At 39.5% G+C, this 12,661-nt stretch overlaps 1 protein-coding gene across 2 annotated transcripts in view; it reads right to left on the bottom strand.

Moving 5' to 3' along the window:
• UNC13B (unc-13 homolog B) overlaps positions 1 to 12,661 on the bottom strand; it is a 214,242-nt gene that overhangs the window by 131,430 nt on the left and 70,151 nt on the right. For both annotated transcript variants that reach the window (XM_032635442.1, XM_032635443.1), the window contains exon 7: positions 12,074 to 12,131. In XM_032635442.1, the coding sequence (XP_032491333.1) occupies positions 12,074 to 12,131 (58 nt within the window). The remainder of the gene's footprint in view (positions 1 to 12,073; positions 12,132 to 12,661) is intronic.

A 12,661-nucleotide genomic window follows, 5' to 3' on the forward strand; every position in this document is an offset into this window, starting at 1 on the left:
AAATACTGACTTGATGTGAGAATAAGACATTGCAGTGAAGTGACTGCTCATGGCATAGGTATGTCTTTGTGTAATATCATTCACTGAAATATCCCAGATGGCCTCTAGTCCTTGGTCTTTAGTACACAGAAAACACCTGAGACCTCTCTTAATCCTGCCCAAGTGGCTTCATTAGAACCAGAGTCTCACTTGCTACTTCTAGAGAGCCCAGGACTCATTCTGCAGCATGTGCGACTTGTTAGAGCATGGGAATCTCAATAGGGACCCATTGGCCTAGAGATAGCATCCAGCCATTCCCTCTTTGGAGTCCTACTGTTCACTAGTAGCACCCAGAAAGTAGACACAAGGTCCCAATGTGTCTACTCTGGTCAACCTTCTCTCCTCTCACTCAAGTCAAGGAAGGCTTCTCTTACTCAGGAATAGGGAGATTATGGTGAATCTCTGCTTCCTCCCATAATAGTTATTCAAAACATTTTGAACATTCCCCTCAAGTCCTAGGCTTTCAGTTACTAAAGCCCCGAAGACCATTTCTTCAGCTCTTGCCTTCCATATCTTTCCCTGAAGTAATGGGAACAAGAACTAGCAATAACACAGGGGATAAAAAAACCATGTGGACATAATGTAATATCACCCTATGACATATCTACATATATTACAGTTACCAAAGGAGACTAAAATATCCTAAGATAAAAGTGAATGCGAAGTGTTTTTACTGAATGTTAACTTCACCATCAGAAAGGTTTGGCCCCAAAGAAAACATTGGGAAGAAGCATATAGTTCACCCCAATACTTTTAAAGAATCTCATCATTTTTAAGATGTAATTGGGACCAAAGAAACTTTCATATCAAAGATAAGAGTAAGAGTTTCTTTAGAGCAGTAGCCCAGTGATTTCTGAAAATATTTTGAAGACATGTCACAAGTGAATGCAGAGAACTGACCCTAGCGGAGAAGATAGTGGAGGGACCACCCACATGAAGAAATCTCAGGACTAGGAAGTTATAGGGTCCCATGATATTACAGCTAAAAGAGTCCTAGAGATCATTTAGACCAACTCTCCCATTTTACACATCAGGAAATTGAAATAGACAATGGAAAGACTTCCAAAGTCTCTCAGAGAGACAGCAGCAAACCCACATCTAGAACAAGGATTCAACTATTCCATTACTTTTGTTAATAAACTTTAACTATTAAAAGTAGTACATTGTTAAATATTTAGAAAATATAAGAAATGCAAAAAAGGGGTTTAAAAAGTCATAATCCCACATATCAGAGACAAATTTGGTTAGCATTTTAGTGCTTCTCTTTCTAGGTATTCTCCTAGATTGTATAGATAATTGTATAGATAATTTACAATAAGTATATTAGTCTGCTCAGACTGCCATAACAAAATACCATAGACTAGGTGGCTTAAACAACAGAAATTAATGCTGTCTCTGGAGGCCAAAAAGCCAAAGATCAAGGTTCTAGCAGAGTTCAGTGAGAACGCTCTTCCTAGCTTGCAAATGGCTACCTTCTCGCTGTATCCTCACATGGCAGAGAAAGCATTGTTGTCTCTTCCTCTTTTTAAGAGGGCACCAGCCTTATCAGATTAGGGCTCAACCCTTATGACTTCATTTAACCTACAACTCCTCTTCACAGGCTCTATCTCCAAATACAATCACACTGGGAGTTAGGGTTTCAACATATGAATTTTAGGGGGACACAATTCAGCCCTAGCATTCTGCCTCTGGCCCCCCAAAATTCTGCCTTATAACATGCAAAATACATTCATTCTATTCCATCAGCCCCGGAAGCCTTAACTCATTCCAGCATCAACTCTAAAGTACAAAAACTCATTTAGATATCAACTAAATTATATATGAGTAAGAATCCAGTTATGATTCATCCTGAGGCAAAATTCCTCTCCAGCTGTGAACCTGTGAAACCAAACGTGTGCTTCCAAAATACAATGGTGGGACAGAAAGATAATCCTACTCCACAAGGGAGAAATAGGAAAGAAGAAGTGACAGGTCCCAAGCAAGTCCAAAACCTAGCAAGGCAAATTCCATTAGATCTTAAGGCTAGAGAATAATTCTCTTCTGTTCAATGACACACCTTCCACTGGGGTGGCACTGTCACTCACTCAGCTCTTCAGAGTGGCCCTGGCCCCATAGCTCTCTGTGGTGGCCACCCTCTGAAACAAAAGGAAACATCTCTGTCCCTTGGGCCTGTGCTAAGACTGGCAGCCCTGATATTCTCCAAATCACCTTCCGGGTCACTCCTGCCTTTCCTCAAGAATAGCACACGTGGGCTTCCCTGGTGGCGCAGTGGTTAAGAATCCACCTGCCAATGCAGGCGACAGGGGTTCGAGCCCTGGTCCGGGAAGATCCCATGTGCCGCGGAGCAACTAAGCCCGTGTGCCACAACTACTGAGCCTGCGCACTAGAGCCCGCGGGTCACAACTACTGAGCCCGTGTGCCACAACTACTGAGGCTGCGTGCCTAGAGTCCATGCTCTGCAACAAGAGAAGCCACTGCCATGAGAAGCCCACGCACCGCAACAAAGAGTAGCCCCCGCTCCCTATAACTAGAGAAAGCCCACACTCAGCAATGAAGACCCAACGCAACCAAAAATAAAATAAAACAAAAAATAAATAAATTAAACAAAAAAACAGCAAACCATTAAAAAAAAAAAAAGAATAGCACACGTTTACAGTCAAATAACTCTATGATCTAGTCTTGTAGAATCCAAGACATCCAACAGCCTTCCTTCATTCCATTCCTCTTTCTCTGTCCCCTTTAGTTGAAACTGACAATGTCTCTGCTGGTATAATTCCATCTCTATTCCTGGCTTCTGCTGATGGCTGGTTTAGTCCATGAGTCACACCCATGATCTCTTTAGTGTTTTCTTCAGAACAAGATTTCTCATTTTTCACAATATATAGGCTAAGGATAGGCTAAGAATTTCCAAATCTCCAAGTTCTGGTTCCTTTTTACTTAACAATTCCTTCTTCAATTCAACCCTCTACTCTTGCATTTTATTATAAGCAGTAAGGAAGACCCAAGCCACACCTTCATTGCTTAGCTTAGAAATCTCCTCTGCTAAACACCCAATTTAATCACTTATAAACTCTACCTTTCACAAAACACTCGAACAATTCAGCCAAGTTCATTGCCACTTTATAACAAGGATCACCTTTCCTCCAGTTTCCAATAAACCGTTCCTCATTTCCATCTGACATTTCTCCAGAACAGCCTTTAATATCCATATTTCTGCCAAGAGTCCCTTCATAGCAACCTTGGCTCTTTCTAGCATGCACCTCAGAATCCTTCCAGCCTTTTTGCCCATTACCCAAACTTCCAAAGCCACTGTCACATTTTTAGGTATTTGTTACAGCAGCACCCCACCTCTCAGCACCAAAATCTGTACTAGTCTGCTCAGCTGCCATAACAAAATACCATAGACTAGGTGGTTTAAACAACAGAAATTTGTATCCCACAAGTTTAAAGGCTAGGAAGTCCAAGATCACGGTGCCGGCTGATTTGCTTCCTGATGAAAATTCTCTTTCTGGCTTGCAGATGGCCACCTTCTTGCTATGTCCTCACACGGAAAGCTCTGTTGTCTCTTGCTTTTCTTGAAAGGGTTATCAGTCCTATCAGATTAGAGCCTCATTCTTATGATCTCATTTAATCTTTATCATCTCCTCACAGGCCCTATCTCCAAATACTGGGGGCTAGAGCTTCAACATAGGAATTTTAGGGGTATGCAAAAACTCTTAAGTTACATATGTACATATGTATATACATATACACATACATATATACAGAGGGTAAGAGTTTTGTATACTTTTTAACTTAGTTTCATGAAAATTTCCCCAATACATTATTCAAAGCATATTCAAATTTTATGACTATTATCATTTACTGTTGTTTAACTATTAAGTCATTTTCAAATTTTGCTATTTAAATAATTTTGCAGTGAATATCTTTCTATACAAATCCTTATCTGTTTCCTGATTATTTAGGACAAATTTCCAGAAATTCAACTGTTGAATCAAATGTCACGAATTTTTAAAGGCTCTTGGTATGTATTGCCAAATGGCTTCCCAGAAACCCGTACTAGTGTACACTGCCATCTGCAGTAGACATTATAATTAGAATAAAATATTTTTCTGATTGAATAAAAAAACAGTGTCATAAATGATTAAAAAGGCAAGTTTTTTTTTTAATTAAAGGAGTTAAAGATTCAGGACAACCAAATAAAAGTGTGTGATTCTTGATTAGATCATACGCTGGTGGGGAAGGATGGCTATAAAAATACTTGGGGGACAATTGTGGAATTCTGAATATGAACTGTATATTAGATATTATTGTAGCAATGTTAAATTTCCTGATTCTGATAATGGTATTTTAGTTATATAGACTGTTCTATCTCTTAGGAGACACATGCTGATGTGTCATAAAGTCTGAAGCTTATATTCACATGATTCAGAAAATACTCATTTGTATTTTTACGTATGTATATAGAGGGACAGAAATGGGAAACAGTGGTAGGGAGGAAGAGAAGCAAAAGTGGCAAGATGTTAACTACTGAATCTAGTAAAGGGTAAATGCCACTTCCCTTTTTAAACTTACAGTCTAAAATTTTTCAAAAAAAAATAGAGAGCGTCTCCCCACAACTATGGTGCCTGCTGGCAGCTGGTGGGGGACTCTGACCCCCAAGGAGACGGGAGGAACCCCAGAGTGAGCCGGTAGGATGTAGGGGGACCAAGGGGAGAGGAGAAGTGGAGGCCAGACAAGATCAGTGCCCTTGAGGCCAGGGAGATCGGGAGAGGCAGGTGGGAGGGAGTCTGGCCCACTCAGGCCACGGAGACTTCTGAGCTCCCAAGCTGCTTCCCCACAAGCCCCGTCCAGGCCACGTGGGTCCTGGAGGCACAGGAAGGCGGCCGAGGGGAGAATAGGAGAGGTAGGCGGGAGGATCGGAAGAGGAAAGGAGGGCGACTGCCCCGCCCAATCAGGCCCAGGGAGCCTACTGAGCTCCCAGGGCATCCCCTGCCCTCCAAGCCCCCTCCAGGCTGTGTGGGGCTTTCTGGGCATAGGAGGGAGGCCGGGAAGATCAGGAGACGCAGGCAGGAGGGGACCTCCCAGACCCCAGACTGGAAGGGCGAGAGTGAAGGGCGTTTGCCCCACCCACTCGAGCCCAGGAAGCCTGCTGGGCTCCCAGGTGAGGTCCCCTGCCCTCTGAGAGCAGGGGTGGGGGGCACACCTGGGCCCCTACTGTTCCTTGAGCCTAAACCTCACCCCACACAGCCCCCAGGGCCTTTTCCAACCCTGTGAGTCCTGAGCATTGGCCCCACCCCCCACCCAAACCTCACCCTTGCTTAGGCCCCACCCTCCACAGCCAAGGCCTTCCCCCACAACCCTTTTTTTTTTCTTTTCCCTCCTCCTCTTTTTTACTATTGTGGTACTGATGTACCTTCCAGTTATTGATTCATCTATATTTTTATTTTTACATTCTTTCTAACATATCTGTTAGTTTCCTAGTCTAATTTTATTTTTTACTTTGTTATTGTTCTCTTTTTTTTTTTTTTTGCCAGCTCAGGGTCAGGCAGAAGTTCCTGCAGTGGGAGCTCCAAGTCCGAACCACTGTACTAACAGAGAACCTCAGACCCCAGGAAATATTCATCAGAGTGAGGTCTCACAGAGTTCCTCATCGCAGCACCAAGACCCAGCTCTACCCAACAGCCTACAAACTCCAGTGTTGGAAGCCTCAGGCCAAACAACCAGTAAAACAGGAACACAATCCAGCTCATTAAAAAAAAAATTAAAAAAAAAAAAAATGAGACAGCAAAAAAATGTCACAGATGAAGGAGCAAGGTAAAAACCTACAAGACCAAATAAATGAAGAGGAAATAGGCAATCTACCTGAAAAAGAATTCAGAGTAATGATAGTAAAGATGATTCAGAATCTTGGAAAAAGAATGGAAGCACAGACTGAGAAAATACAAGAAATGTTTAACAAAGATCTAGAAGAACTAAAGAACAAACAAACAGAGATGAACAACACAATAGCTGAAATGAAAAATACCCTTGAAGGAATCAATAACAGAATAACGGAGGCAGAAGAACAAATAAGTAAGCTGGAAGACAAAATGGTGGAAATAACTGCCAAGGAGCAGAATAAAGAAAAAAGAATGAAAAGAACTGAAGACAATCTCAGAGACCTCTGGGACAACACTAAATGCACCAACATTCGAATTATAGGGGTCCCAGAAGAAGAAGAGAAAAAGAAAGGGTCTGAGAAAATATTTGAAGAGATTATAGTGGAAAACTTCCCTAACATGGGAAAGGAAATAGTCACCCAAGTCCAGGAAGCACAGAGAGTCCCATACAGGATAAACCCTAGGAAAAAACACACCAAGACACATATTAATCAAACAAACAAAAATTAAATTCAAAGAAAAAATATTAAAAGCAGCAAGGGAAAAACAAAAAATAACATATAAAGGAATCCCCATAAGGTTATCAGCTGATTTTTCAGTGGAAACTCTGCAGGCCAGAAGGGAGTGGCAGGATATATTTAAAGTGATGAAAGGGAAAAACCTATAACCAAGATTACTCTACCCAGCAAGGATCTCATTCAGATTCGATGGAGAAGTCAAAAGCTTTTCACACAAACAAAAGCTAAGAGAATTCAGCACCACCAAACCAGCTTTACAACAAATGCTAAAGAAACTTCTCTAAGCAGGAAACACAAGAGAAGAAAAAGACCTACAAAAACAAACCCAAAACAATTAAGAAAATGGTAATAGGAACATACATATCAATAATAACCTTGAATGTAAATGGATTAAATGCCCCAACCAAAAGACACAACTGGCTGAATGGATACAAAAACAAGACCCATATATATGCTGTCTACAAGAGACCCACTTCAGATCTAGGGAAACATACAGACTGAAAGTGACGGGATGGAAAAAGACACTCCATGCAAATGGAAATCAAAAAATGCTGGCATAGCAATTCTCATATCAGATAAAATAGACTTTAAAATAAAGACTGTTACAAGAGATAAGGAGGGACACTACATAATGATTAAAGGATCAATCCAAGAAGAAGATATAACAATTATAAATGTTTATGCACCCAACATAGGAGCACATCAATACATAAGGCAAATGCTAACAACCATGAAAAGAGAAATCGACAGTAAAACAATAACAGTAGGGGACTTTAACACCCCACTTACACCAATGGACAGATCATCCTAACAGAAAATAAATAAGGAAAAACAGGCTTTAAATGACACAGTAGACCAGACAGATCTAACTGATATTTATAGAACATTCCACCCAAAAGTGTCAGAATACACTTTCTTCTCAAATGCATATGGAACATTCTCCAGGATAGATCACATCTTGGGTCACAAATCAAGCCTCAGAAAATTTAAGAAAATTGAAATCGTATCAAGCATCTGACCACAACGCTATGAGACTGGAAATCAATTACAGGAAAAAAAACTGCAAAAAAACACAAATACATGGAGGCTAAACAGTGCACTACTAAATAACCAAGAGATCACTGAAGAAATCAAAGAAGAAATTAAAAAAATACATAGAAACAAATGACAACGAAAACACAATGACTCAAAACCTATGAGACCAAGCAAAAGCAGTTCTAAGAGGGAAGTTTATAGCAATTCAATCTCACCTCAAGAAACAAAAAAATCTCAAGTAAACAATCTAAACCTGCACTTAAAACAACTAGAGAGGGCTTCCCTGGTGGCGCAGTGGTTGAGAGTCCGCCAGCCGATGCAGGGGACACGGGTTCGTGCCCCAGTCCAGGAAGATCCCACGTGCCACGGAGTGGCTGGGCGCATGAGCCATGGCCACTGAGCCTGCGCGTCCGGAGCCTGTGCTCTCCAATGGGAGAGGCCACAGCGGTGAGAGGCCCACGTACCAAAAAAAAAAAAAAAAAACTAGAGAAAGATGAACAAAGAAAACCCAAAGTCAGTAGAAGGAAAGAAGTCATCAAGATCAGAGCAGAAATAAATGAAATAGAAACGAAGAAAACAATAGCAAAGATCAATAAAACTAAAAGCTGGTTCTTTGAGAAGATAAACAAAATTGATAAACACTGAGCCAGACTCACCTAGAAAAAAAAGGAGAGGACGCAAATCAATAAAATTAGAAATGAAAGAGGAGAAATCACAACTGACACTGTAGAAATACAACGGATTATAAAAGCCTACTACGAACAACTGTATGCCAATAAAATGGACAACCATGAAGAAATGGACAAATTCTTAGAAAGGTACAATTTTACAAGACTGAACCAGGAAGAATTAGAAAATATAAACAGACCTATCACAGGTAATGGAATTGAAACTGTAATTAAAACTCTTCCAACAAACAAAAGTCCAGGACCAGATGGCTTCACAGCTGAATTCTATCAAACATTTAGAGAAGAGCTAACATCAATACTTCTCAAACTCTTCCAAAACACTGCAGAGGGAGAAACACTCCCAAATTCATTCTACAAAGCCACAATCATCCTGATACCAAAACCAGAAAAAAGGTATCACAAAAAAAGAAAATTATAGACCAATATCACTGATGAACATAGATGCAAAAATCCTGAACAAAATACTAGCAAACAGAATCCAAGAGCACATTAAAAGGATCATACACCATGATCAAGTGGGATTTAACCCAGGGATGCAAGGATTCTTCAATATACGCAAATCAATTAATGTGCTACACCACATTAACAAATTAAGGAATAAAAACCATATGATCATCTCAACAGATGCAGAAAAATCTTTTGACAAAATTCAATACCTATTTATGATAAAAACTCTCCAGAAAATGGGCATAGCGGGAACCTACCTCAACATAATAAAGGCCAAATATGACAAACCCACAGCAAGCATCATATTCAATGGTGAAAAGCTGAAAGCATTTCCACTAGGATCAGGAACAAGACAAGGATTTCCACTCTCACCACTCTTATTCAACATAGTTTTGGAAGTCCTGGCCACAGCAATCAGAGAAGAAAAGGAAATAAAAGGAATACAAATTGGAAAAGAAGAAGTAAAACTGTCACTATTTGTCGATGACATGATACTATACATAGAAAATCCTAAAGATGCCACCAGAAAACTACTAGAACTAATCAGTGGATTTGGTAAGGTTGCAGGATACAAAATTAATGCACAGAAATCTCTGGCATTCCTATACACCAACAACGAAAAATCAGAAAGAGAAATTAAGGAAACACTCCCATTTACCACTGCAACAAAAAGAATAAAATACCTAGGAATAAACCTGCCTAAGGAGGCAAAAGACTTGTACTCAGAAAACTATAAAATACTGATGAAAGAGATCAAAGATGACATAAACAGATCGAGAAATATACCATGTCTTTGATTGGAAGAATCAATATTGTGAAAATGACTATACTACCCAAAGCAATCTACAGATTCAATGCAATCCTTATCAAACTACCAACAGCCAGAATTAGAACAAAAAATCTTACAGTTCGTATGGAAACATAAAAGACCCCAAACAGCCAAAGCAATCTTGAGAAAGAAAAACAGAGTTGGAGGAATCAGGCTCCCTGACTTCAAACTATACCACAAAGCTACAGTAATCAAGACAGTATGGTACTGGCACAAAAACAGAAATACAGATCAATGGAACAGGATAGAAAGCCCAGAGATAAAACCACACACATAATGGGCACCTAATTTACAACAAAGGAGGCAAGAACATACAATGGAGGAAAGACAGCCTCTTCAATAACTGGTGCTGGGAAAACTGGACAGCTACATGTAAAAGAATGAAATTAGAACACTCCCTAATACCATACACAAAAATAAACTCCAAATGGATTGAAGACTTAAATGTAAGACCAGACAGTATAAAACTTTTAGAGGAAAACATAGGAAAAACACTCTTTGACATAAACCACAGCAAGATCTTTTTTGAAAAATGGTTCTGATGAACCTAGGGGCAGGACAGGAATAAACACACAGCCGTAGAGAACGGACTTGAGGACACGGTGGGGAAGGAGAAGCTGGGACGAAGTGAGAGAGTAGCATTGACATATATACACTACCAAATGTAAAACAGATAACTAGTGGGAAGCAGCTGCATTGCACAGGGAGATCAGCTCAGTGCTTTGTGACCACCTAGAGAGGTGGGATAGGGAGGGTGGGAGGGAGGCTCAAGAGGGAGGGTATATGGGGACATGTGTATGCATATGGCTGATTCACTTTGTTGTGCAACAGAAGCTAACATGGTATTGTGAAGCAATTGTAGTCCAATAAAGATCTATTTTAAAAATGGTAAAAAAAAAAAAACATATATATATATTAGAGAGTAGTCAAAAGACAGGAATAGTCTATGCACATAAAAACAAATTAGCTGGTAAACATAATAAAAATGTAAGAGAATTAATAAAGGTGCTGATTATTATAGTCTCTTATTTCCTCCTGCCCTCTAGGCATTTGCTCTTTAATCACTTGAACTGCATGTGCATGTCATCAAATGGACCCATGAAGGAATGGCAAGAGAAATCTCAATCGTTCTATTTCACTTCTCATTAGCAGTCCTGGAAAAAGATTTAAAAGATTAAAAACTCAAAATTAGCTCATTACAATGAGTTCTGGAAATGACCTATAGACTTTAATTCACAACTTGGTCTTCAATTCAGATTCTTGTGGTCTCCCATGACCCTAAATATTTGATAAATCCTAGTTCCTAAATGACAAAAACAAAAGTAATAAGTCATATGAAAAATAGGTTTTCCTTAAATAAAGAAAAAGTGTTGACCTCTGCCAGTGGTCTTACTTTTATCAGGAAAGTAAGTAGCCAATAGAATGGAAGGCAACCAATGGATTTATAAACCATGAATGGAGGTTTTCCTTTTCAGAAACAATATGAAGGAAGTAGTATAACATAGTGGTTCAATGCATAGGCTATAGAGTCAGATTGTCTATATCTGAATATTTACTTCACCACTTACTACCTATGTGATCTGTGGCAAATAACTCCATCTCAGTTTCCTCATCTTAAAAATGAGGAAAACAGTAAAATCTATGTCTTAGGGTTGTTGTGAAGATTAAATAAGTTAGTATATTTTAGCTCTTACAGCAGCATCTGGCATACCATAAAACCTCAAAATACGTTAGCTGCTGTGGTTCTTATTATTACTAGTATTACTACAATAACTACTACCACTATCACCACCACTATCAACCTGCAGTTTCTAAAAGTTTGGCATTGATTCAGAAACACTATAGCAAAACAAAAGAAACACAACATATGCACACCCACCCCCACAGGTTGAAAAAGTGAAAGAGAACTGATTTCAAGTCAGTCCTTCAGTATCTCTTCAAGCTGTTCTGAGAGAAGCTGAGAAGATACCAATATACCAACAATGCACGGCTCATTTCAAGAAGTAAAATGTGTGGTCTGGATAAGTTAATCTCAGAAGAAATGACAAGTTCCCTCACTCAGTTAATCGTTTATCAGACTTTACTGAGGCTTACTATACTATGTATCAGGTATTGAGCCAGATACTAGGAATACAAATGGAAGATTCTATATCTTTAAAACTTTTGCTTTCTTGTCAAAGAAATATACATAGATTATAATATATGATAGGTTATATGATGGATTTATGTACAGGGTACTATGGAAGCAGAGAAAGATCTAAGCTAGACTGTGGAGAAGGAGGAAACAGCATGAAGATTTCCCAGAGGGGGTAACTTTTAAACTGAGCCTTAAAGGATAATAACAGATAAATGGGGACAGAATGGGAGAAAACATTCCTCCAGGGGTAAAAGCAGGCAAATGGAGAAAAAAGAGTACCATTGCCCTACCTATAGCCACACAAAACCAAAAGATCTCTTCTTAAAGCTAAAGGACAGATAGCCATTGGCAGTATGGGCCTGAATAAGGTATATTTCTGGAATATCTCCTGTTTATACATACCACATCTCCAACCTCCCCAACTCAAAATAAGCCACATTTGGAGAACTGACAGAAAGTTGTGATTAAGAAGATTCAAAGACAAGTTTCTCACTTACAACACTGGGCGGCAGCAGTAGGCAATGGTTTCCTCTGGCTTTCTTCTTGACTAGAATACTAGAGGCAGAAAGGATAAAAAAAAAAAAAAAAAAACACATAGTAAGAGGCCCAAGTAAAGAAGAAGGAGAAAAACAAAACAAAACAACAAAAAAAAAACTATAGCTACCTATAAAAAGGTTTAGCATTTGACTAGAGTCAAATTTCTTATCAAACAGAAACCGATCATCCTGCTGCTGATTTCCCTGTGTGATCCTGACATACAGGCCAGACTAACAGATATGGCATTGGCCCAATGCAACAGGCTAAAGCAGGATAGCAGGAAGGCTGTTCTGACCAAGGGCACATGGGCACCATTCCAGCTCTACCAGGCAGCTGTAGAAGGCTTAGCCTTAGAAGCTCAGAGGACTCAGAAAACTCAAATAATATATAGATTTCCCCATTTGGGTGGTAGAACTGAAAATCTCTCTGAGACTTGAGTTTTCTTCATCTTTAAAAAGATGAGGCTTCTTCCCTCACAAGGTCACGTGGGAAGTGAAATTACTTACATAAGCATGTAATACAACATCTGGTATTTACTAGTGTCCCCT

Source organism: Phocoena sinus, chromosome 6 (genome assembly GCF_008692025.1).
Source record: "Phocoena sinus isolate mPhoSin1 chromosome 6, mPhoSin1.pri, whole genome shotgun sequence".
Lineage (NCBI taxonomy): Eukaryota > Metazoa > Chordata > Mammalia > Artiodactyla > Phocoenidae > Phocoena > Phocoena sinus.